General features: G+C 41.3%; 3 protein-coding genes across 13 annotated transcripts in view; 2 read left to right on the top strand and 1 right to left on the bottom strand.

Annotated features, from left to right (window-relative positions):
* The window catches only part of ryr2a (ryanodine receptor 2a (cardiac)), a 324,810-nt gene extending 319,286 nt beyond the window's left edge, over positions 1 to 5,524 (top strand). For all 6 annotated transcript variants that reach the window (XM_051417108.1, XM_051417109.1, XM_051417107.1 and 3 more), the window contains one exon: positions 627 to 5,524. In XM_051417108.1, the coding sequence (XP_051273068.1) occupies positions 627 to 722 (96 nt within the window). In that variant the 3' untranslated portion in view covers positions 723 to 5,524. The remainder of the gene's footprint in view (positions 1 to 626) is intronic.
* Positions 1 to 27,614, bottom strand: part of LOC127373071 (uncharacterized) — a 395,753-nt gene that overhangs the window by 336,365 nt on the left and 31,774 nt on the right. The window lies entirely within an intron of this gene.
* The window catches only part of chrm3b (cholinergic receptor, muscarinic 3b), a 31,138-nt gene continuing 9,149 nt past the window's right edge, over positions 5,626 to 27,614 (top strand). Inside the window, exons 1-2 of one of the 2 annotated variants that reach the window (XM_051417152.1) lie at positions 5,626 to 7,824; positions 25,219 to 25,340. In XM_051417152.1, coding sequence (XP_051273112.1) covers positions 25,235 to 25,340 — 106 coding nt within the window. In that variant the 5' untranslated portion in view covers positions 5,626 to 7,824; positions 25,219 to 25,234. Of the gene's footprint in view, positions 7,825 to 20,726; positions 21,212 to 25,218; positions 25,341 to 27,614 lie in introns of those variants that run through there. The other variant, XM_051417151.1, reaches the window with a different exon arrangement.

The following is a 27,614-nucleotide window of genomic DNA, read 5'->3' as shown; positions in this document are numbered from 1 at the left end:
GGTCGTTCCTTAATCGGAAGGTTGTTGGTCGAAGTATCCTTGAGCAAGATACTGAACCCCAAATTGCTCCCGATGCCGTGCATCGGTGTGTGAATGTGTATGAATGTTAGTTTCTGTTCGATGGACTTTGCCATCACTGAGTGAATGTGTGTGAAAGGGTGAATGTGGCACGTAGTGCTATACAAGTACAGGTCCATTTACCATCCATTTACCATTCCTCTGCTGGGATATTATGCAAACCATTGTTGGAACTTGTTACTGGTTACCTCTATCTACATTTAAGACAAAACTAGATATATGTTTTTAAAACTACTACTTACTACTTACTTTTCTAATTAATAACATGCTTGACAAAATTATTTTTCATTTTAGACAAAAAATAAGACAAATTTTCCAGAAACAAGACTGTTTGTTGCATCCTCTAACAACAACTGAAACCCCTTTCCAAATTATATTATTATCCAAATTATAACTCACAACAATACATGAATGACTTTGAGGAGAGACTGCTGTTATTCTCATTTGCATGATTCCTCACATCTCACCCCTCTGTATGATGACTTTTGTAAATCTGTAGTATGGAATGTAAGCTTTACCTACCTCCTCCCGTCTTTTTTGTCTTAAAGGAGTCTTATGTATGGAAGATGTACCAGGAGCGTTGCTGGGAGTTTTTTCCTGCTGGTGACTGTTTCCGGAAACAGTACGAGGATCAGCTCAACTGATCTTTTCTTGGAGTAACAGACTCTTCCTGTTCATACTGTAACTTGTTCAAGGCCCTCTACAGCCACCTTTCTCTTTCCTTATCCATCAAACCTTTCTTACTGCTCTCTAAGGAGTGCCAGTTCTACCGAACGATGGGTTCAACACTCAGCTTCATTTCCCAGTCCAAGAGGAACTACATCCTTTTCAGGCCCCATCCTAAGCCTTCCTCCCAGCTTTTCCTCACCCAGACATTCACCTCAGCCCCAACTTCCAGCACACTTTGTTTGGAATGCTTCTGAGATTTTGTACATAGAAAATATCAGATTATATGCTATAAAATATGTGACTGGTGGCACATCAAGGTGTTTGGCTCAGATGACGACTTCTTTGCTTCATCTATTCTATTCACAGTAAAAAGCAAAAAATACAAAGTAATAATGGAGCAAGGGAAAAAAGAAGGCGTGTCAGAGGAGAGTGGAAGAAATCTAAAGAGAGAATTCCTACTGAAGGACTTTCAGGACAATGATCAATACACAAAGAGCAGACATTAATATGATGACATTTACGACTTTTCATGTGTACATTGCACGTTGCATGTAGGTATAGGGGGTGGACACACAAAAGAAACACCTCTACAACCCTGTTGTAATCCAACACAACAGCTCTGCAATGAATGTGACCCTTGAGAAGCTTACATCGTCACCTTTTGATAATACCGTCAAAGAGGTTGTAATTTGGTTAAACTCTAGGGAAACCTTTTAGTTTGTGGCAACTTTTTAGTTTGTGGTACATGTCAAGTGGAAAGATACAAGGCGCCTCAACATAATAATCGAATCCAATTCCAGACACACCACCAAACTACAGTCTCTACTATTACCACAGAGCTGAATCAACACCTCTATGTGACTTTCAACAAAAACTGAACATCCTGATCTTCACGAATAGGGCTGTTGAACTGGATTAAATTAAAGTATAGTTTACAGATGTTAACATTGTGTCCATGCCCTGTACATGCCAACACGGTGTGTGAAGGGCTCCTTAACTAAGTGTTCACATTGCTAGTATCATGATCAAGAGTCCATTTTGTTCCAGTGGAGCTGAGTGATCTGGAAACTCAGCCAAAGTATGTAAAATGTAAAATTAACAAGTCAAAATCCTCCATCAGCTTGTGAGTTATCTACATCTTTCATCTTTTAATTTTTTTAAAGACTGTAGAAATTAATATAGGTCCCTAAAACTATGCTTGCAAAACAGTTAGATCTATTATTGACATATTTTTGTAACTGATTTTTTCCCCCCTTTTTATTTCATCTTTTGCCCCAGTAGCAGCATGGCCTTAGGATATCTTTTTGTCTTGCCAACACTCCAAACTGACCTAACGTCACCATGCACACAAACATAAAATGTTTAGCCCCACTACCGGTCAAGGCTCTAACAATAGCTTAATAGTCAGCGTGTCTCCAGGTGTCACTAGTGGGGTTTTTAGGTCTTTTTTCAATTAGCTACTTAATGATGGCTTTTTCATCAAATTATTTTTTATGAAAAGCAATACCAATTCACCAAAAAAGTGCAAGCTGCTTAGCTAAATGAATATTCAGCCACTCAGATTGGAGCATCCTATCAGTCATGTTTCCTCCAGTGAGAATGCACAGCAAGGCCAGGCTAAAGACAGATGATCAATGTATGGATGAAAGCAGAGGGAGGAGAAACAGGAAGATACAGTGCCTTACTTAGCCAAGGGTGAGCTATGCAAGCAGGAGGCAGAGAGAGTAATATCACAGAGCTTATCATAAATATAATGTAAAGACTGAGGATAACCCCGTAGAGCTGGGTGATGGGGTGTTTATGAAAGACAGAAACATGCCGTGTGGCTTTACTTTACTTTACTTTACTTTACTTTACTTTACAGGAAAGTAGAAATAGAGAAAGAGATGGAATAAGAGTGCAAATAGGGGCGTTAGAATTTTAAAAAAAATGAATTAAATTTGATTTAATTAACTCTAATACAGTACTGTCAGATGCACATTAAATTGTCTTGTAATGTTATAATGTTTACAATGTGGGAAATCAAAATTAATTTTGAAGTGGCAGCAGCAAATAAGGTCACACTTGATCTTGACTGAGAATTGATGCACAACAGCAGATGTCAGTGGAGTGTGTCACTAGTGTTAGCGTTGTAATAAGAGAGGAACCTCCACTCTCCTTATACATTGTGCTATTCATTAAGTGCAGATGGCTTCCTCTTTTTGACAAAAACATTCAGTTCTTTGGAGTGGCTCTCTATATACACTCAATTGCACTCATTCTGTTCCTTTATTAGGTCCACCTGAGTAAAACTAATGCAGTCGAAAACAGTTGTAAGAAAGACTCCCTTAATGGTTTTAGGGGTCAACCACACATACACTTGTTTGCTACTTTGGCGACCTCACCAGTCAATATTTACCAATGCTGAACTCCACGCAAAGCTGAAATGTGACCCTGCTTTGCCACAAGAAGGTTTTATTTGCCCATTTGCATGCATAGAATGGAAGTGAACGGAAGGTGAATATTCGCTTGTTATGATTTCACTAATGTGTGACTGTGCTCTTATACTGAGATTTTTCTAATATTTAATCAACCTGTATTAATATAAATGGGGTGGACAAAATAATAGAAACACATTTATTATTAATATTGTAACAAACAATAGCCTATATTTACTACGGGGTTGTTTGATTAGACCGCATTAGTTTTAGCTAGGTGGACCCAATAACCTGGCAACTGTAACTATGTTGCAATACTTTTTTAGTCTACTGCAGAACAAGCTACGTGTGCATGATGTTTTGATGTTTTCTCAAATAGTCTCAGTGTGTCATGACACATGACGCTTCCATACCACCAACGTTAAAGATGGATTCATCTTTAATTAATTTTAGCTTTGTTTTAGGAAACACTCTTCTACCCAATGCTGTATAAATTCTGTCTCGTGCAATATCGGAGTCAACATCGAGACAGAAATCCATCATCTATGTCAATATGTTGGTTATTATGCTAATTTTTTTCTATTTTCTATTTTGATGGTTCCACCTCCTACTGAAAAGCTAAAATGTGGGAAGAAAAGTACAAACCTACCATAAAATACATTTAATGATGTAAAGTTGGACCTTGTAGGTTTTGGATCAGAATCCACTGACAAGGGACGAATGAATGATAATATATGAAACAAAATAGTATGTTTAAAGCATAATTATTATTGTAGTATATATATATATATATGTAGGAAATGTGTAATGATTGAATTATTGCTCAGAGCTCATAAACGTTCAACAAACATTTTCAAATAAGTCTTGTTTATCCGAGGCCTTTTGGAGAATTATTTAGTGATGATCTTATACATTACAACACAGTTATTCTTTTTGTAGAACATTCTCCAAAAACTCTACTCAGAGAAAATATACCATTGCATGTTTATTATGCAGGCTTAATGAACAAGTATAACAAAGACACTGAATCTATGTCACCCATAAATGGTTCAATAGTATTATTTAAGATGAATTAAGATTTCTGTAATATTGTATCTAAGTGTTTTAGGCTTCATTGTAACTCAAGTCTTTTGCCACAACTGCATCCCTTTGAAAAAAAGAAAGTGGCTCCTGCTTTTCTCTCACGTAGTTAAAGGTTTGTATAAGTATTGTTTGGTTTTAAGCTCAAGCAATAGCCCTTCAGGGAGTGTAAGTGAGGTAACTGACCATTGTAAATTGCAAACACAGGCAAAACTAATAAAAGCTTGCCTAACTTTATGTCAGATTAAAATACAATTATTTATTAATTTATTATCTATCAATTTCTTTTCTTTTCTTTAATAATGCTAAGGAAATAAAACCACCATTTCGTACGTGCAGGTTTGGCTGAACATTGTCAATCACTCTTCTGTTTCAGCTATTAGCTTCCTAAACTGGTAGAAGTGGTCCTATTTTGTAAATGTGCTGACAATGTAATAATTTCCAGTGCTCAACATACACTCTGCATTTGGTTCGGTTTCTCTAAAACCTAAGTGACCATCAGTAAACCATGTGAAAGGTGACTTGAGCGTCTGTATTCATGAATTAGGATGATATTTCTTAGATCAGGAAGCTATGAATATCCAAAGTGTTAAATATTTATAAATATACATAAAACTGTAAAAACAAGTAAATAATACATTATAAAATATTGATATGAATAATACAGATAAAACATATGATATAACCATTAAACTGTTAAATAATATATTTTTAAATCTGACTAATCTAATTATCATGAAGTGTTATTTAATTCAGCCAGTTTTGTAATTGGCAGACAAGAAGTTTTTGAATATTGCTATTGTTAGCGTTTTGTTCATGCTGCCACTAGAAAGCTGCTAAAGAGCTGTCTTTACTGTCTGCACCTTTAATGTTGAGTGAAGACGCATGAGCAGTTTACATTTAGCACTGACCGTACAAGTAAGACAACACAGGAGGATGTTACAGCTACAACCAGTGTGGGTGTTTTGTATATTACAGTGCGCTCATTATACCATGCTGATGTCATACCTATTTTTGTTTTGTTGTTTTTTTGCAATACCACAGCAGACTGAATAATGTCATTACTAAGTGGTGTTTTGCTCATGCAAAAATATCTAAATATTTTCCATATTTACCACAAAGGGGCATGTTTAGTTTTCCACACAGTAGTGCATCATCATCATCAAACTTTGTGAGTAAGCTATTCCTACTTCTGAGAGATAAATGTGAAAAGAGGGACTGAGTCTATGAGTAATGAATGGATTTGCATGATTTTAAAAATAAAACTTTATTTATTAATATTCTTAATCCATAATTATTTCCTGTTAAGTGATTTACTGGTTATGGACACATTTACATACACATACAAGTCTCAACAAATAAAAGCTTTATTAATGGGGGATTTATTGCAGGGCTGTTGTCTACGGCTCATTATTTTTTTTTTTACTTTTTAAAAATGTGGGGAATTATCTGTTAAAGAAAGATAAAAAAAGAAATAAATCAGCACTAAAGCACTAAAACAATAAACTGCAGGTCCCAAGACTTGTGCGCACTGGAAGGATGTAAATTGAAGCAACAAATTAAGTTGATAAGTAGATTTACAGTGAGTTTTTACAAAACAACATTATGGCAAGTGTGGCCTTTGAAGAAATTTCTCAGTTGTTACTTACAGTAAAACAATGTGCGGCGAGAGTGGAATACACACATAATTGGAGCGGATGGCAATGGTCAGAAATCCACTGGGAGCAGGATTGAGAAATTGGTCCTGAACATGGCCCTGACACAAAGCAAGGAGTTTAATGAGCAGTACTGAGTCAAGCACAGAGTGCTTTGCACACCTTTTCTTACCTTTGTTTCCCCTTTCAGGCTACATAGTGTTCAGGCTAACCTACACTTTTAGTGAAGGTCATGATTCATAAGCTGCAAACAGTACCTGTTTGCACTATGACCATAGGTGCACAGACAAAAATCAGCTTGATTACTTGTGATAATGAAGAAAAAGTATGAAACTGATTATTATGAGGCAGGATCTTAAGGTATTAGTAATGCCTTTTTTTATATAATTTTACAGTTATAGATGTTGTTACCTTATTGGAACAGCCACATCAAAAGGGGAATGAACTGTTCCAGTTTAACTAGTGCTGAATTAACTGGTGATATGTGCATGTCTGAGACTGTTTGACATGCAATCTCTGAAAGTGAGGACTATAGGTGACAGTGTTGATGCATGTTCAATACATTGCAAACCTCAATAAAATATTATTAATATAAAGTTAATAATCTGATTTCAAGTCAATTTGAGAAATGTTTATACTTTATAAAGTATTTACTTATATTATATGTTGACACACAGCTAGAACTGTGTATTGTATATTTGTTGTGTCCGTTTGTCTCTGACAGTGTGGTTTGTGTGTATATTATTTTGCTTCTTGCTTCGTATGTATCTTCTTGTTGTATTTGTTTGTGTGTGAAGAGGTGAGGGTAAGTAGGTAGAAAGTCAAAGTTGAGCGAGAGGTAGGTGCAGAGAGACATCTGCAGACACAAAAGAAATAGGTTAGAGCACCTGCCAAAGTTGTGTCCATTGCAGAGGAATCAAATGCTATGTTTGGAGTTTGCTTCCAGCTATTTAGGTAGACAAGGTGGAGAGGCGAAAAACCCACAGTGCCATCATTACAATTGGCCTGCTATGGAGAATGACATTGGCAAGTAGGTGAGATTGTATCTTCAAAATAATGAAGGACAACACATTAAGTGGACACATAGCAGTGTAATGTTTATTTTTGCAGTGATGTAGAAAGTCTATCTGTGTCTCTGTCAGCTGTCCTGTACGATTTCCTGCCGATATGCCTTCTGATACTGTATACTCACAGGGTTTTCAATATGGGGATTTACACAAATATATTTGTCATTATTTCAAAATAATTTTGGTTTGTTTAGATTGCTCATTGTCCACAGTGGAAGTCAGGGGGAGCAAGTATTAAACAAAAGAGAGTGTGTAATCCAATAGAGGTTAAGGAAACTGGTAAACATTATTAGCTTTCAAACACATCAACAGTAATGTAATGCTCATGTCTTTTTTCTCCCAGGTAACAGAGCCTCTTAAACTTTGTGGGATGGACCTGGAGGATAAACTCATAACATATGGTGGCAACCAGGACATACGTATGTGTCATAGTTGATTATTTCACCAACTGAATGAGAGGCCTACCAACTTAAGAGCAAAGCAGCAGATGAGGTCACCAATTGCATTGGTTTCTTTTACAAATTGGTGCACCTAAAAGACTGCTAACTGACCAATACATAGAATTTTGTATGTAATTGTTGGTGTGCTGACTTGCTTCATGTTTTTCCAACTGATCATTTCAAAGTCAATTAAAGACCTGTGTTGAAGGGGAACTTGGCAACTCTAGCCATTTCTTCTCTGGTTTTCACTTTTGTCGTTGCATGTTTTCTCAATAAGCTCCCCCTCCAGCTCTGGGACGTATATTTCAAAACACTGTCGTAAAAAAACTCACTTGCGGCACCCTCCTCCCCCTTTCTACCGCTGCTGATGTGCATTTGTTGCCGGGCAACTTTTTCGTGTGGAGCAATATCTACCGAGGTGGGTAATACATTCATCGTCACTTGTTCTTATAGCCGGCGTGGCTAACCGGTATTGAGGGGGCGTGTGCGTTTATGTGCCGTAAAGCAGTTCGTGTTTCTCACTCGTTCTTGCTTTTCACGATACTTCCTATTTCCAACTTAATGGGACGGTAGTCCCACAGTTGCAAGCTTGGTTTTCCGCCTGGGGATGCTAGGGGGAGCAGGGATGTCACCATTAACACCGGAACAGGCCATTTAACCATCCAAATGATTTCTAAACGGGTTCATTAAGTTGAAATAGTTGCCAAATTCCCCTTTAAAGGTTGGACATCAAAAGAAGCCTGTGCTCCCCCTACCATCCACAGCATTGCAGCTCAGCTTCGGCCGTAACCTCAGTTTCCCCTTGTGTTTCTATGTTTCCCTTTTCCCTGCATCTAGGGCAGCGTTTCATTAGTAGTTCCACTTCCCCTCATTCACTTACCCTCAGCCCTTGGTATGACGTAACAGCATACGTCGCACGGAGGCCACTTGGAGCGTGGAGGGAATGTTGGTGGGGGAGGAGCAGGGGATTTAAATGAAACGCACTTGTCCTTGGAGTCAGTAGTCACAATGGACCGCCTGCTCATTGGCAGCTGTCGCCGTTATAGCGGCAATGACGTAAACTGCAATGCATTGTGGGTGATATCCACCTCGGAGTGACCATCGTTGTTCACTCGCTCGTTCAGCCCTCCGAGGGTCCATCTCAACAAGTTCACTTCAGTTTTCCAGACAATTGGAACGACACTTATGATGGCGACTGGGATTCCCCCGAGGGCAAGTGCCGAGGGCAAGTGAACGAGGGCATGTTGAACTACTAATGAAACGCAGCCTACGACTTGTCCCAGCCACAAAGAAAATCCATTGAGAAGTATTTAAATGTCTCCCTTGCTCCTGGTATCATTTGACTGTCCTCCTCTCCTGTTGGTGTCGCTTTCAATACAGATTTGCCTTTGTAATGAAACATAGAGATACACGGTATACTGAATAAAGGCTCCAGAAAAAAAATAGCATGTACATGTTTTTTTCTTGGCATTGAAGGTAAATAAAAGCCAATTTTCACTTTCAGCTTCCTAACGTGATTAGCAATATGCACATTATAATTATTATAATAATCCATTGCACATGTTTTGGCTGACTGAAATAAAGTAAAAACTGACTATAGCTATGAATTATTTTTAAATTTTTGAAATAATAAAGTATGCAATATGAAAAGTTGGATTATGAAGGATTTTGGATTTAGTTGGACACAATATGCATAAGTAATTCTGAATGAGGTTTATTGCAAAGAAAGTTTTCACATACAAGGAATTTGCCCTTGGTAAATTGGTGCATAAAAATCACAATCAAGCATAGAAAAATACAAATAAAGGTAAAAAGGTAAAAAAATAGAGACAATAAAATGGAGCCACTATATACAAATATAAAGTGAGAGACTGAGAGAATATGTACAAAATTAACAAAGTCAAAGTCAACTGGGGAGTCACACAAGATGATGGGGGCGGGTGGGGCTGGGTTCATGTTTCCCTAGCTTCACATCCTGCTTCCTGTAAGTACCTCAGAATGAGCTGTTTTTATCTAGAGATGCTGCAGGTCACCCTTCATGGATCCGCCATGTTGAACTGCCATGTTTTTGGCTGTTATCCCCGGAGCTCTTTCACAAGAGAAGAGCTCATAAACATCAGGGGAACAACTCCAGCTGATCTGTTTCCCACTTTTCTTCTTTCTTCCGTTGAAATATTGGACATTGTGGTCAAATGTGCGCTCGTGCGTCTCCGCCAGCACAGACATCGCACAGTGTTACCTGGAATATTCCTCTCCAACGTGCATTCACTGTGCAATAAAATGGACGAACTTCAGCTATGTCTAAGGGAAAAACAGAGACTTTTCTTCATCCTCTGTTTTATGCTTCACAGAGTGAAATGCCCAACCAGAGTGGAGAACGCACTCGATCACTGTGACACTACAGTCAGCAGAGCTCATCACGCTGTCACCCGCGCCGCACTGGGCCTCTCTGACCACGTCATGGTCCACCTGATTCCTTCATACAGGCAGTAATTAAAGCTCTGTAAACCTGTTGTGAGGACATCAAAACAGTGGTCCAGTGAAGCTATGGAGGATCTCCAGGCGTGTTTGAACTCTACTGACTGGGATGTGTTCAGGACTGCTACTGAAAGTCTGGACGAGTACACAGAGGCTGTGACATCAGCTTCTGTGAGGACTGCTGTGTACCATCACGCACCAGGGTGAGTTATAACAATGACAAACCCTGGTTCACAGCCAAACTAAGACAGTAACAGTTGTAGAAGGAGCAAGGATTCAGGAGTGGGGGCAAGGACAGGTTTAAGGAGTCAAAGTACAAGTTTAGCAAGCTGGTGAGAGAAGCTAAACGACAGTACTCTGAGAGACTTCAACATCTGTTCTCAGCCAATGACTCTGGTTCTGTCTGGAAGGGGCTCAGACAGATAACCAACTTCAAACCTAAAACCCCCCACTCCATCAACGACTTGCGCCTGGCAAACAAGCTAAGAATGAGTTCTACTGTCGCTTCGACAGACAAAGAAGCAGTCCTTTGGCTGGGGCCACTTCACAACTCCACACCTCTGTGAATCCCTCCTCTTTCACCACAGTGACTGTAGAAATGCAATGTCCTCACTCTTTTGTAGATTTGGACTTGAAGCTTTAATAAACTCTCATTGCATTGTCACAGGTAACATGTTGCATCCTCACTCTGCTCATGCAGCGGCAACTAACTCAGACTGTAAACACAAACATGACTTCCTCAGTCTCTTAAAGGAATACCACCTAACTCTCACAACATTACATCTCTCCTTTTCTTTCAAATGAAATGTCCTTCCTCAGTTCTAGCTTTACTTACTCTGACAGGACGTGGATTAACAAACATACAATGTTTCCCAAAATAGGAGTAGCTACAATTCAGTCATGTATCATTACTGTTATTCAAAATCAGACATATAACATTAAACGAATAACTGAGAATAATATCTCTGAGCAATTCTGAACACGTTATAGTTGTTGAATCAGCAACATAAACATAACTGTGATGAGAGTCTGTATTGGGAACTTATCAATGCCTCATCACTCTTCATAGCCTTTGCTACAGTTCAGTCACAAGTCTTTGAGGAGGTCGTCTGCTTACCCTCACAGGGTATCTCCTCCTGGCTTCAGGGTTAACATGTTCAGGATCACCTGTGTGTCCACCAACACTATCATCATCACTGTTGTCACTGTCTCCTGTTGTGAATGGAACTTCCGGTTTGTGTTTCAGAAGTTTGAAGTGTGATCTGTGTCTTGTGATTTTGTGTTCATGTCTCTGTGCAGTGACCATTGTTCCTTTCACTGCGATGACTTTGTATGGGTTAGGGTTGAATGGTGTTACAAGTTTTCCTGTTTTCCTCTGTTGTATTAGGACAACATCACCCTCCTTGAGTTCAGAGTGTGATGCGTTCCTCCTTTTGTCTGCATAATGTTTCATCCTGTCTTTCTTCAATCTGTCTGTTAGACGGAGAGCTCCATCATCAGGAGGATGAGAGATGGATGGGAGCTTTATTGCTATGGGTCGACCATAGAATACTTCAGCTGGAGGCCGGTTGGTGGTGTGATGAGGGGTTGCACTGTAGTTCCTGAGGAACTTGTATAGCTCCTGTTTCCACGGCTTGCCTTCCAGCGCAGCTGTGTGTATTGTTTTGGTCAGAGTCCTGTTAAATCGTTCGACTTCAGCGTTGGCCTGTGGCCAGTAGGGGGTGATCTTTCTGTGGTGGAAACCGAGGTACGTTGCAAAATCTGAGAAGTCCTTGCTTGAGAATGGGGGGCCGTTATCACTTTTCACCACTTCTGGTATGCCCACAGTTGAAAAGATTTTGTCCATGACAGGGATGAGTTTACATGCTGACGTGGACTGCATAATCTCGACGAAGGGAAACCTTGAGTACTCATCCAGGATGACCAACAGGTAGTCACCTGAAGGGAAAGGTCCACAGAAGTCCACTGCAACATTTTTCCAAGGTCCATGTGGGAGTTCTGACATTTGCAGTGGCTGATGCGCGGTTTTGGGTGTGGATGATTGACAAGGGAGGCAGCGGGATATCAGTTCTTCAGCTTGTTTGTCTATTCCCGGAAACCAGACTTTCTCTCGGAGCAGCTGCTTAGTTTTGACGATGCCTTGATGCCCTTCATGAGCGAGTGCAACCGCTCTGGATTGCAGGGTCTGAGGCATAACAAGTCTGCTGCCCCTGAGAATGAGGCTGCCTCCTTCCAGAGTTGTAAGCTCTTCTCTGATATTGTAGAATGTTCTCAGGATTGACAGATCAAATTGTGTGACGTTGTCATGCAGGCTGTTCCAGTTACCTGAGTGAACCACTTTGATAAGATGTTGTAGCAGTGGATCTCCTAAAGTCTCCCTCTTTACTTCTTCAAGAGTCATTGCTTTGGGTACTGCATGTGCTGCAATGAAGAAGACATGCATTTCAGTGTCAACATCATCTGTGATGCTGGGTGTTTGTGGATGGCGAGACATGTAGTCTGCTGGGTTCGATTTTCCAGCTTTGTGAACCACTTTGAACTTGTAAGGTTGTAGTCCAGGGCCCACCTTTCTATCCGTGCGGGAGGCTTGGACTTTGGGTTGTTGAAGATGAGCTCTAGCGGTTTGTGGTCCGTGATCATGGTGAATTCAGCTCCATATAGATAGAGATGAAAATGCTCGCAACTCCAAACGATAGCCAGCGCCTCTCGTTCAGTTTGAGAGTATCGCTGCTCCACTGGGGTCAGAGCCCTGCTTGCATAAGCTACAATGTATGTCTTGTTTTCCACTTTATCAGTCTGCGCCAGGATGGCACCAAGACCAACTGGACTTGCGTCCACGATGACATTTGTCTTTCTCTCAGGGTGAAAATAGCTCATGACCGGATTGCTGATCAGCCTGTCCTTCAGTTGACTGAGGGCCTCTGTATGTTCCGTTTTCCATGACCACTCTGCGTCTTTCTTTGTGAGCTCGCGTAGTGGCTGGGTGATTGAGGAGAAGTCCGGGATGAAACGTGCGCTGTAGTTGGCCATCCCCAGTAGGCTGCGGACTTCACTTGGATTCTGTGGGAGTGACATGTGTGTGATGGCTTGTATTTTCTTAGGGTCAGGTGAGATACCGTTCTTGGAGAAGACGTAGCCATAGAACTCCAGAGATGTTTTGTGGAACTCACATTTGTCTCTGTTGATCGTGAGATTGTTGTCATGGAGTCGTTTGAAAACCTCCTCCAGGGAACGGTCATGCTCTGCAGGGGTGGTACCAAAAATTATGATGTCATCACTGAAGTTTCTGACTCCTTGTATTCCATGGAGCACATTTTGGATTGCGTGTTGGAAAACCTCTGCTGCTGAAGAAATTCCGAAGATGAGTCGTGTGTATCGTCTCAGTCCAACATGTGTTGAGAATGTAGTAATGTATCTGGATTCAGGTGCTAGTTCCAGTTGGTGATATCCTGCGTTGAGGTCCAGCTTTGAGAACATGGTTGCACCGTTGAGATCATGTACGATGTCATCCACAGTAGGTGCTATGTGTCTCTCTCTTTGGACAGCTGTATTAGGCAGGCGCATGTCTATGCAGAGGCGTATTTTCTCTGGGTTTTTTGGTTTTGGTGATGCCACAATGGGTGACACCCATGGTGTTGGACCCTCTACTTTTTCAGTAATGCCTTGGTCCTCCAAACATTGTAGCTCCTCCTCTACTTTCTTCCTCATGTGAAAGGGAATACGACGGTGGGGCTGGACGATTGGTCGCACACTTTGGTCAATGTGCAGTTTAACTTGAAAGTTTTTCAGCTTCCCTATGCCTGAGGTGAGACTTGGATATTGCAGGAGCAGCTGTTCTGCTTTAGACAGCTTCCGTGGTATGGTCTGAGTGCAGTGCACCACATGTATGAGTCCCAGGGCAGTTGCAGTGTCATGGCCTAGCAGTGAGCCGTAGTTTCCGTCAACAATGTAGAATGCTGCCTGAGCTGTTCGTCCGTTAGCAGAGACCGTTGTGGTGGCTTAGCCATGAAAGGAGAGGGGAGTTTTTGCACCATAGGGATAGATTATTTTGCCTGACTGCTCAAGTTTGAGTTTGGTTTTCAATGCGCTGTAGGCTTTTCCATCCAGGAGGTTAGCTGAGGCTCCTGAATCAACAAGAACATCAATGTTTTCACCAGCTATCATGACTGACCTCACTGGCGGTTCTCTGCCCTCTGCATCTTTTGTGACGAAGACATACTCCTCGTCTGTGCTTGAGTCAGTAGCAGCTAGATGACTGATGGGGGCAGTTTCAGCATCGTTAGTAAGAATGGTTTTAACTTGTCTGCGTCGGTTAGGCCATGTCATCTTTTGTGTGCTCTGAGTTGGTTTCATTTTCTGTCCATGTTGGTTTTGTTTTACCTTTTTGTCAGGGTCAGAGAGACAGCAGCGGGCGTAGTGGTTGAATTTCCCACATGTTCGACACTGGACGCCTTTCGCTGGACATGCCGACTGACCACCCTGATGAGGAAATGTACCTCCACAATTCCTGCATTTCGTCTTTGGCTGATTTCGCTGTTCTGTGTTCGCCGTTTGGGGCCCAGAGGTGGCCCATTTTTTGTTTCTTGTGTTGGGCATGGCTGCAATCTGTCCCGTTTCATGTTTGTTTTCCATGCCAGAGGCCTGAAGTTCTGAGGTTTCAAAAGCTCTGGCGAGATCCAAAAGTCCTTTTAGAGTCATATCTGGGTCTCTCAGTGCCCTTCTCCTGAGACGTGATGATGTGCAGCTGAGTATTATCTGAGACTTTATTTCTTTGTCCACATTAGTGAATTCACAATTCTGAGCTAACTGTCTCAGTCTGGTATGAAATGCATCAACAGTTTCACCTGGGTTTTGTTTTGATTGTCGAAATATGTAGATTTCGTATTCTACATTATGACTTGGACTGAAGTATTCGGTGAGTAACTGTACTGCCTTATCAAAATCATCTGGTTGTCCTTTTTCAGGAAAAGTCTCAAAGATATCCTGCACTTGTTCTCCAGCATAGTACAGAAGCATAGCCCTTTTTCTTGTTTTCTCAGTTATGGCAGCTGCAGTGAGAAACGTTTCAAATCTCTTCATCCACTTTTTCCATGTTAGGGAAAGGGAGGCTGGTTCTGCATTTACATCAAAGAGGGGGAATGAGGGTAATTCAGCCACGCCAGCCATTGTTGTTGTAGTTTTGTTTCTCCTTTTTATTATTTTTTTCTTCTCGGAACTACTACTGTCCAGGTATGTCCATGTGTGTCTCGTTGTTGCTAGTTTTCGTGTTGTTTTTGTTTTTGGTATTAGCACGTCTTTCTTGACTGTAGTGCTGAGCGACGTCTCACGGAGCTTCCAAGATGAGAGTTCAGTTCGTAAGAATTGCTCCGGAGAGGTTTTTGCATTTGTTTGTTTTGTTTTTTTTTCACTTGACCATCTACTCATGAGTCCGTTAGCAGCACTGTGGCTCTCCTGTGGTTTAGCAGGCAAAGCGGTCGTGTGCAGGAAGTAACAACTCCGTTGCGTGGATTCGTTCACAACAATTGTGCAGCATCCTCGTCGCCATTGTAGAAATGCAATGTCCTCACTCTTTTGTAGATTTGGACTTGAAGCTTTAATAAACTCTCATTGCATTGTCACAGGTAACATGTCGCATCCTCACTCTGCTCATGCAGCGGCAACTAACTCAGACTGTAAACACAAACATGACTTCCTCAGTCTCTTAAAGGAATACCACCTAACTCTCACAACATTACAGTGACGACCCTCTGCCTCCAAGACAGGGACGTCAACAGGCTCTTTAAGAGGCATGCAAAGCAACCAGACCAGACTCTGTCTCTCCATCCACCCTGAAGCACTGTGCTGACCAGCTGTCTCAGGTGTTCACAGACATCTTCAACACCTCTTTGGAGACATGTCATGTGCCAGCCTGCTTCAAAACATCCACCATCATCCCTGTCCCCAAAAAAGCAAGGACCTCAGGACTCAATGACTACAGACCTGTTGCCCTCACCTCTGTGGTCATGAAGTCTTTTGAGCGCCTTGTTCTTTCACACCTCAAAGCCATTACGGACCCACTCCTGGACCCCCTGCAGTTTGCCTACAGAGCCAACAGGTCTGTAGACGATGCAGTAAACATGGCCCTGCACTTCACCCTCCAGCATCTGGACTCCCCAGGAACCTATGCCAGGATCCTGTTTGTGGACTTCAGCTCAGCTTTTAACACCATCGTCCCAGCTCTGCTTCAGGACAAGCTCTCCAAGCTCACTGTGCACCTGCAGGTGGATCACAGACTTCCTGGCTGACAGGAAACAGCATGTGAAGGGAAAAATGTTGCTTTCTTAGAACTGAACATCAGCTCCCTCACTAAGAAAGCCCAGCAGAGGATGTACTTCCTGTGGCAGCTGAGGAAGTTAAATCTGCCAAAGACGATGATGGTGCACTTCTACACCGCCATCATTGATCCTCACTTCTTCCATCACCATCTGGTACACTGCTGCCACTGCCAAGGACAAGGGCAGACTGCAGCAAATCATTCGATCTGCTGAGAAGGTGATCGGCTGCAATCTGCCATCCCTACAGGATCTGTACGCCTCTAGGACCCTGAGGCATGCAGGCAAGATTGTGGCTGACCCCTCCCACCCAGGACACAAACTCTTTGTAACACTTCCCTCTGGCAGGAGGCTGCGTTCCATCAGAACCAAAACCTCACGCCACTTTCCGTCTTTGACACTGACTCTTATACCCACCCTGTATATATGCATTACAGTAATGCACTCCCGTCTTCTGCACAGTTTTCTTTCTTTCTTAGCTTATTTATTAAAATTTTAAAAGTATTTTATTTTTCTGTGTGATTTTTGTGTGATTTGTATATGTATATGTATATTTGTATTTTTTAATGCACCAACGCACCAAGTCACATTCCTCGTAGGTGTAAAAACCTACTTGGCAATAAAAAATTTTGATTGTGATTCTGATGTTTCTGCATAGACCAAACACTGGCTGTAGATAGTAAAAGATAATAAATAATGACTTGAATTAACATTAAAGATCATTTTGGTGGGGTGCCCGGTTAGCTCAGCTGGTAGAGCTGGCGCCCCATGTACCCAGGCTGGGTCCTTGCTTGTTTTGGGCTCATGAGAGTCTGGCCACTGGCTTGTTTTAACACATTGTATAAGAGTGACCAATTGCCATGTCCTTGTTTGGTCAGGAGAGCTCCTGAAGAATTCAGCATCTTTTACCAATTTCCAAATGTGATGAAGGACCTGTGTGTGTCAGTGTGAGAATGACAGAGAGGAAGAAACAGAAAGAGACAAAAGCACACCTAACACCCTTAGTACCCTTAGTACCCTTAGCTGAGGCTCACAGGCAGAGTGGGTCGTTCCTTAATCGGAAGGTTGTGGGTTCGATCCCCGGCTCCTGGTGCCACATGTCAAAGTATCCTTGAGCAAGATACTGAACCCCAAATTGCTCCCGATGCCGTGCATCGGTGTGTGAATGTGTATGAATGTTAGTTTCTGTTCAATAGACTTTGCCATCACTGAGTGAATGTGTGTGAACAGGCTTTGAGTGGTCGGAAGACTAGAAAGGTGCTATACAAGTACAGGTTCATTTACCATTTACCTTCCACTTCTAAACCATCCAGTTACTACTCCACCTTTAAAAAACCACACTGTCTTTTTATTTTTAATAAATTGCCAACCTGAGCCAGCCCTAACTATAAGCTTTATCAAAGAGGAATGTCTTAAGCCTACTCTTAAACATGATGAAGTACCCTCTAGAGTGCCCTTCCATTAGAGAAAACATCACAAAGTGCAATCCAGTGTGCGCTTCCAGATGACAAAACATGTTAAAGTGCCCTCTAGGCCAGTTTTTATTAAGAGTGGGTGCCACAATTGGATGCCAGAGAACTATAGCAAAATTGAGGGACGATAAGGGAAAATGCATGAAAATAATTAAAAACAAATAAAATTGTTTTTGTTGTGTAGTAATTATAAAATATAATTTCTAATATATAATCCTATCTAAGTGTCTGTCAGTCAAAAACATAATTTATCACATCAAGCAGGGGTATAAGGAGGCAGCTTACTGAGGATTCTGTAATTCTGGAAACATAACTGCAGAACAAATTCCTGAATGAAAAATACTATTTTATCTGGTTTTGATGCTATTATAGAGTTACACTGCTATTGTGCATGTGACACCTGTAGTTAACTGTGGTTTAATACTACAGGTCACAGAATTCTGGTGGCAGCTAAACACACTGTTTGTTTTAATAAAGAAGTCAGACAACAATTGGCCTTTTTTCATCATTCTGTGAGCAACTATGATCTGACTTAATACAAGGCATGAGTCTGTAAACGGTGGCAGTGAAAGTAACTTTGGTTACCTGGCTAAGAAGTTGAAGGTGTGCAGCTGTGTGGCCTTTTCCTCTAACAGCTTATTGTAGCTGCTCCTTCTTGTTCCTTTACTCCCTGCAATATTTCGAATCATATATGGCTGCTACTCCACCTCCTCGACCAGTGCCTCGAGGAATGTGAGTATTAATATGACTGGGGGGTGGGCGGTGGATTCATTTAGGCTAACATACTCCTTGTGGGACAACCAGGTCTCAGTAAGACAAAGTAAATCAATATCATGATCTGATATTAATTCATTCACTAAAACAGCTTTAGAGGACAGAGACCTGATATTTAACAGTCCACATTTCATTCTCTTATTTTGTGCTACTGAGGAGTTGGTTTTAATTTTTATTAGGTTTTTATGTTTAACTCCTCTTGTTTGTATTTCTTTAAATAATTTAGGTGGTCGGGGGACAGACACAGTCTCTATGGGGTTTTGGGTGGGCGACTGTACTATGGAAGAGCAGAGTATTTTGTAAGACAGCAGCTCTGCTTCCTGGTCCCAACTCTGGACTGTCAGGCCGCTCCATCCAAAGTGGGATGGATGCCGTCTCCTAATCAGACCAGGTTTTCCTGGTGTTTAGGTAGAAATAGTCTACGTTTAACTGTTAAGCGGGAAAATAACGGCTGTAACGAGTAAAACAAATTTAGATTTAGCGTTCACTGACAAAGCTACAGCACCAAACAGTGTACACAGAGCAGGAAGTAAACCGGAAATGAGTCAGTACAGTAATGTATAATCATGAAGAGTCCACCAGAGTGCCCTTCCAGTGAACAAAACACGTTAAAGTGCCCTCTAGACTACCCTTCCAGTGAACTAAATGTGGTAAAGTGTCCTCTAGGGTTCTACTATGCTGTATCATCATAAATCCGTAATTTTTTTAGTATTCTCTTTTAAATTGTCTATTTTTTTTTTGCCCCTTTCCCTCAAACAGGTTTAGAAATTATCACTGTTGTCACAGGCTAGTTGGGTTTGTCACAACTCATAAGGCCCCCCTCATAAAAAAATCTTGCCTTTGTTATATAACAGCCCAGATCTGTGAGGTTCCACTGCAGACAGTGGCAAAGCAATTGTCAAAGGTGGAGCTATAGGGTTCAAGTCACACACGAACTGAGTAGTCTGAGCCACAGCAGAGAGAAGCATGCTGCATGAGCAGAGCTGAGAATATCATATTGGATACTGGGAACCAGAGTGGACTGGTAAGTGCATTTCATTATAGAAACTCACCATTTAACTTTTGTTTTCTTTTTTATTATTAATAATTAATGATTAAATATGATAGGTGCTATGGGCATGCATCATACAGAGCCCAGGACTTTAACATCCAGAGCTTACTGGAAAATACATAAAATTCATTAACCAATTAAACTGATCTTCATCTTAATTATCACTTTAGATTTGTCTAATGCTAAACTTCACTAATCTTCATATTTCTCTTTAGAATGATAAACCAGGTGAACTATAGTGCTACAAAGGTATTTGTTAAGTATTTGATGATATCCGCTTAAATTTTTAATGCAGATCTGCCTAACACAGCTCCTGCAAGAAATGGGGGACAAAATGTACTTTGCAAAAATGCATTCTTACATTCAGTTAAACTTATTAGTTACACAAATTAAGCTGGTATCTTTCAAGGATTCAATATTTAATAATATTAATAATAATATTGAAATTAATTCAAAAGTTACTTTTAAAATACAAAATAAAAATGAATTGGGACATAAAAGTAAAAAACAAAACAAATTTAGATTATGAAGAATCAAACAAACTTTCTTAGTCTTTTTTGTCAAAAATGTCCTCTTTGTATTTCCCTAGATAGTTTTGTTATGCTCAACAGCAATAGAGGGATGGCAAAAGAGGGAATTATGGTCTAAAAAGATTGTAACTTTAAATGATATATACTTAATTTGTCTAATATCTACTGCTGAAGCCTCAAATTAGCTTTAGCTGACTTTACAAGGCATTTTTGCACTGAAGGAGTGCTGTGGATTTTGACCCGCATCATACATCAAAATTGGTTTAGGAATGGATCTTCACGGCTAGTATGGACAGGAGGAAATATCACAGTGACCTCTTTCAATGGAATGTGACCATAGTTTTAAGATACAACTGAAACATTTGACCAATCCATTAAGATGATGGACTAATTGTTTCTCCTCAGATTTTAAATGGTACGGTATGGTAAATTGTTGGTTCATTTAGATATTTTTCACAATGTATTTATTCACTTCCATTAATGTATGTTTTATTTATTTGTGAAGGAATCAGCTAAAAGTCTCAAAATTATCATACCTTTCTCCAACATCATACATCAGCGCTAAAGGCACGGATGGAAGACACTTTCTGAGGATATATGATGGTTCTGGCTTTAATTAGTACAGCCTGTATTAGTAATGTCATCTGTTCTTTACAGGCTATGCTAATCTATGCCAGAATTAGCAATGCAATGGAAGCTGAGGACTGAATTCTTTGAAAACTTTTGTCTAGCACCATTAAGATGTACAATAAGCTGTCTTGGTTGAAAGTCTAGAGTCCAAGATGTTGCTTTATGCATGTTTAGGTCATTTTAATCATGAAACACAAAGGACAGAAGTTCCTCTGCTGCAGGGCCACTACAAAGCAGTGGTGCTTCAGTACTTTAAAAGTAGGATATACTTACATATATATTTCAAATGAAAATTCATTAGGGTCCCAGGACTGCACTTTTTTGTATATAGTTGTCTGTTGGTATTCATGTGCATAAGCACTTAAATAAACAGAAATAGTGTCATCATTGGTGACTGAACAGAATACACAACAAATGAAAAGATCTGTGTCAGCTGGAGGCAGCTAACAACAATAGTCATACAGATTGTGGAGAAACCACTGTGGATAGGTACACTAGAAAAACAGAAAAAGAACATAAAAACTTCAGAGAGATAAAAACTGAAGTTGGTGATGAGAAGGTTGGTGGTTAGAGCCCCTATTCCTCTCGCTGTGTGTTGTGTTGTGGTGTCTGAATCCCAAATTTCCGATGTCCCGATGATGTACCATTGGTGTGTGAATGGATTAGTTTCTGTTTCCGATTAGTAGTTGGCACCTTGCATGGCAGCCCCTGCCATCAGTGTATGAATGTGTGTTGTTGTTACATGTAGCTTAAAGCACTTTGAGTGGTCTAGAAAGACGCTGTATAAATGCAGTCCAACAACAACATTTATAATCAATTAAGTTTCTGAAGGCCCAAAGTTGGTCAGAAAGTTCTGCTGCTGCTTTCACACCTAACCTGTTTGGTTTGGTTAAAACAACCTCTGGTGCGTTTACTGTTCTGAAAGCTGTCAACTGTACCCTGACGTGGACTAAACAAGTGGAACGAGAGCGACTGAGGTTCTAGTTCTGCTTCCAAGTGAACTCTGGTACAGTTTGTTTGTGCTGTGAATCACATAATTGTGAAACAATAGATATATTACTTTAGCATAAATGCAAACACTAAACAACTATTAAATCCATGAACTGATCATGAACTGGTAGGAAATCCCCCCCATTTCTCCAAACAATGTATATCCAATACTTACAAGATACAATTTATACGATTGTAACCCGAATGAGTGATGTGTGTATGGTGATTTCCCCCCCTGATATCAGAAAGAGAGAAGCAGTTAAATTAGAGATGCAGGTGTGGTGGGTAATGTACATTTAGCTACCCTATTTACTGCTGCCTGCAGACCATTTTGGGACAATCTTTGTCATTTTATTTTGGGGGGGGGCTCAGGAGCCACTAGTGCAGCACACACGTATGGGTGAATATATGGGCAATTGGATTGACAGTGGCCGGCACTCATGGTGGGTTTGTGGAAGCATCTGTGCATGTAATTATTTTTCGTCAGTTATTCAGCCCAGTTCATATAGCACACAAGGTACTTAAAGTGGATGACACAGCACTGGCCACAGGTGTCCTGTAGTCTATGATAAAATGCTTGGAAAAGAACCAGTCAAAAGTGGGATGATGTCTGGATTTAAATCCAAACATTCTGCAAATCAGTTGGTGTCAGTGAGACCAAGCAAGCAAGCTGTCAAACAACCAGCTGCTCTTAACTGGGGCAGCTGTGGCTCAGAGGCACAGCAGGTTGTTCCTTAATCGGAAGGTTGTGGGTTTGATCGCCAGCTCCTGGTGCCACACGTCGAAGTATCCTTGAGTAAGATACTGAACCCCAAATTGCTCCCAATGCCATGCATCGGTGTGTGAATGTGTATGAATGTTAGTTTCTGTTCAATGGACTTTGCCATCACTGAGTGAATGTGTGTGAAAGGTGTGTGAAAAGCGCTTTGAGTGGTTGGAAGACTAGAAATGGCGCTATACAAGTACAGGTCCATTTACCATTCACCATTTAACTGTGCAGTTGTCACCAGCACCTTTGGCCAAAGAGAATACCAGACCAGTGCAGCAGCACAAAGCGTGAAACAAAAATATGCAAGTCAGCTCTACTCTCCTGTTTGGACCATGGACACAAAGTTTTCAACTAGGTTTTCAATAGCAATTGCAAAAAGTGTGAATGCACTGTTAGGATGTGACTACGGAGGTGCAGAGAGCCTGATCAGCCAATATGCAAGCCTACTCTCCATCATTCCTAAACTTGAACTGACTAAGATGATAATGGTGACAACAAAAATCATGTGTATCCACTGAAAGCCTCAAAAGGGAACTTGTCTCTATTATCCACACTACCAGAAACTTTTCCAGTTGGCTCTCGTTACCCATTGGAACCGCAGCATGTAATCAGAATCAGAATCAGAAATACTTTAATAATCCCCGGGGGGAAATTACTTTTAGGGGGGGGAGGAAAAGGGGGAGAAACAAGAGGAGAAGGGAGGAGAAAAAAGCAGCTCCCAGACTCTGCTCCTGTGGGGGAGTACAGTGTGGGACTGGGAAAAAAACCTCAGCAACATAAGCACATATGAGCACACTTTACAACATAAGAACTCAAAACAACTTGCACCGGGGGAGGCGGGAAAGGGGGGTGGAGGCGTACCAGCGCAGACAGGCAGCCGCGGCACAGCCAGATTCAGCGCAACCAGCGGAACCCCGCTTGTCGCACTGGGGGTAAAAAGCGGCGAAGGCGTGGGATGGGGGGGTACAGGGGTGTGTTGCATATGCGCATGTGTAAGTGTCCATGGGTGCGTGTGTGCACATAAGCCTGGAGAGTCGCTTCGTCTAGCCTCTCAATCAGTGCCTCAGTTCACATGGTGTCATCGCGATAACACAGCAGGTTGCCATGGAGACGTCCCTGATCGGGTCCTAAACAGAGTCATCTATCAACAGGTGTCCGTGAGGGAAGGGAGGGAGGAATAGGGCAGAGCGTCTCACTACAGCGGCCTTGGCCAAGGCCGGTGCTACTAAGGGCCGGAATGTAGATTAGATTATGATTGTTTGGGTTAGGGCGAGTAGTCGCATTTCAATAGACACGACTTACTCTGTTTGTCCATTCTGGTCTTCAAATCGATTCATTCTCCTTTGCAAAGCCGAAAACTTCTCCAAGATGTTATCCATGTTGCGGTTAATGACCACAGTCTGAGCACTAACAGCTCTATCCAAGATGTTTTCCATGTTGCGGTGTATAACCACCATCAGTGCGCTGACAGGTCTTTCCAAGGTGTTTTCCATGTTGCGGTTTATACCCACAGTCTGAGCGCTAACAACTCTGCTCACTCCATCAATCATGTCGGCAGCTTCATGGGGCTTTGGACTGCTGACACCGTCTTCCGAATTTTCCGATACACCAGGGCAATGCCTAATCCAATCAGCAGATAGCCTGTTATCATGGTTTTGAATATGTAGAGATCCTCGATGTCCTCTACGGAAAGAATTGCCAGGCACACAACCCTCCACTTCTCCCAGGAGTCCATCGTGTAACCAGTGACAAACGTTCCATCAGAGCAGATAGGTTCCCCTGAACCCGAGCTTCTCGTCGAGAGAATTCTGTCAATTGCGTTGAGAGACCAGTTGACCAATTCCATGATTTAAATGTGGAGAGCAATGCGGGGAGAGGCTCCCAAAGTTAGAGACAAGACAGGACGTGACTTGAGAAGCAAAGCAGGAAAGATAAGGGAGACGGGAGGGAGAGAGAGATGTGTCCGCCTTCGTTGAGAGCAAGAAGAAGAAAAAAAAGTAATAGATTGTTCTCAGCAATGTGGCGTATTTGAAACTGGCTAAGAACAATGATGCATCAGGAGAGATTGAGATTGCTGTTATGAACGGTAACAAGAATGATAGTGATGATTAGCCTTTCCAATCTTCAGCCTCACCTGCCACCTATGCAGAGATAAGAAGTGCTTATGTCCTATGCCATATATTTTGGCAGTTCCACTGTATGACCACACAGTAACCAAAATAACCACAACACAGTTCAAATGCTTTTTTAAATTTCTTTGTCTGTTTGTCACTATTTGTGGTTTAAGAGGGCCAGTCACAGTCTCGACTACTAATGCTCAGAATGAGTTATTTCTTCGTGAGCTCTTTGTGATACAACATTAATATACACACAAAAAACTTTAACTTGTGTCCCCATCATCTCTCAGTTTGGAATTCCAACTTTCACAGTGCACTGCAGTATGTTCCTGAATTAATCTACTAATAAAATACATTTCAACACCACTTTGATGAATGCAAAGTTGGTCTGAATATCTATGATGAAATATAGCTCATAGGGCATCATTGCATCATTTTAAGAAAAAAGGAGATTGCACATTGATGGGAGGAGGTCTAGAATAAAATGGCTCACAAACACACACACTCTTCAAAATAAACAGCAATACTGGAATGTTCTTATCCATACTGGTTGATAACATGGGCCCACTTGTGTATGATTAAATAGTTAAATCAGTTAAGTAAAATTATCATCTTTATATTTTTTTAAACACCATGATACTTAATTTTTGCAACTGAAAAACTGACTGTTTTTCTTCAATTTTCTTCCAGATGTCCATTGGTCATCATGAACCTGACCTCCAGCTCTGCTTCTATCCACTTCCTTAGCAACAGTTCTCCTGTTATGAGAGACCAGCCTGACACCACCATCATAGCTGAGCCTTCCATTTTAGGTAGGTCTAAGTCTCCAACACTCAAATCTTAAAAACAAGTAATGCAAATATTATGTAGTTTTGTGTACTATGAAATTATCTTTAAAAAAGTGTTCAATAAAAGGATATGTAGAGGGGAACAAAGAAGCCAAAATAGCTTATACAAGGCCCTTCCCAACATCAAACAAAAAATTGATGCAATGAAGTAGTATCAAGAAGGGTATTAAAACCCATTATATAATAATTAGTTCATCATTAATCTGAGAGGACATGAGGAAGGACTGATACTGTCGGATTACTGTTTAATGTCCGGAATATGATTCATTTTATTGATTTTTTCTTACAGTAAGATATTATTTAATTTTTTAGATTAAATTCAACTTTATTGTCACTGAACAAAGTACAAGTACTAGACAATGAAATGCAGTTAAGCATTTAACCAGAAGTGCAAAGCAGTAAGCTAAGCGGTTGCAGAGGGAGGTGATCAGACCGTAGGGGATGATGGTGTTGAATGCTGAACTGAAGTCAGTGAACAGCATTCTCACATAGGTGTTACTGTTGTCCAGGTGGGAGAGGGCGGAGTGTAACGCTATAGAGATGGCGTCTTCTGTACTTCTGTTCTGGCGGTAGGTGAATTGGAAGAAGTCCAGGGTGGGTGGTAGGCTGGTTTTGAGGTGAGTCAGGACCAACCTCTCGAAGCACTTCATGATGGTAGGCGATGGTAGGGACAGCTGCTTGGGCCAGTGATAGGTTGAAGATGTCGGTCAGGACCTCAGTCAGCTGCTTTATACTGTATGAACAGCTTCTCCTTCAGTTCATGAAATCACTCCAGGACTGATATGTTGAAATCCGCAGCCTCTGAGAAGTGATGCGCTACAGCAGTTACACATGGTTGTTTACTGTGTTTACCTTCATTAAATCCACTGAATACGACAGCAGGCAGCTACAGTATAATCATACAGACAACATCTGTCCGATTGGTTATAACTCGATTTTTATGATTGAGACGTCTGGTTACCAAAGCTCGTCAGAGCCTCATGTTATATCCTTGAAACACATTGCAGCACAAACACTGTTGTGTAACATTAATCATTAAACTATGTGACTGTACAAGGTAAGATGCACTAGAATCTTTAGAGAACCGGGACAGGAGCCATGCTGGTCAAGCTTGGACAGTCTTCATTTGGCATCTGTAGATAATAATGTCTCATTCTGGGCGCCCGGTTAGCTCAGTCGGTAGAGCTGGCGACCCATATACGCAGTGGCCCGGGTTGGAATCTGACCTACGGCCCTTTGCTGCATGTCATTCCCTCTCTCTCTGCCCCCCTTTCTTGTCTATCTCCAGCTGTCTCTCTATCAAATAGAGGCATAAAAAGGCCAAAAAAAAAAAGATGTGGTTTCCAGTCCTGATTCAAATATTTCAAGGATTAGGCTACTTTTATGATTGACAGGGAGTCTGTTCCAGAGATGTGCAGCATAGACTAAACGTTGCTTTACCAAGTTTAGCCCTGGCACTAGGCATTAGTGGGAGCTCACTCTCACTAAACCAGACAGGCATGGTAGGCATGTACTCCCTAAACATGCTGTTTATTAAATGCTACATATAAGTACAAAATCAAGGAATCATGGAAATGTATTGTATAAAAGTTTGTTGTTCCTTCATGTTACACATGTATAGAAAGATAGTCAATTTCATAAAATAACATAACGAATATACACAGGTTAGCCATAACATTATGACCACTGACAGGTGAAGTGAATAACACTTTTCTGGTTATCATGGCACTTGTCAGTCGGTGGGATATATTATATTAACCGGTGACAGGGTCATGGGCGTCCAAGGTTCAATGATGAACATGGGAAGTGACCTGTGTGGTCTGATCCAATTCAATTCAATTCAATTCAATTTTATTTGTATAGCGCCAATTCATAACAGAAGTTATCTCAGGACACTTTTCAAATGGAGCAGGTCTAGACCAAACTCCTTATAACATTTACAGAGACCCAACAGTACCACCATGAGCAAGCACTTGGCGACGGGGACAAGGAAAAACTGCCTGTTAAGAGGCAGAAACTTAGGACAGACCCTTCGGCACTAGATGGGTGGTCGTCTGTCTCGACCAGTTGGGGTGAGAGAGAGAGAGAGAGAGAGAGAGAGAGAGAGAGAGAGAGAGAGAGAGAGAGAGAGAGAGAGAGAGTGAGAGAGTGAGTAAGAGAGAGAGAGAGAGAGACAGAGACAGAGAGAGACAGAGAGAGACAGACAGACAGGTGCACAGCAACAACAGTAGCAACAAC

This window comes from Dicentrarchus labrax, unplaced genomic scaffold, assembly GCF_905237075.1.
Source record: "Dicentrarchus labrax unplaced genomic scaffold, dlabrax2021, whole genome shotgun sequence".
In the NCBI taxonomy this organism is placed as follows: domain Eukaryota; kingdom Metazoa; phylum Chordata; class Actinopteri; family Moronidae; genus Dicentrarchus; species Dicentrarchus labrax.
This window is presented reverse-complemented; position numbering and strand designations above follow the sequence as displayed.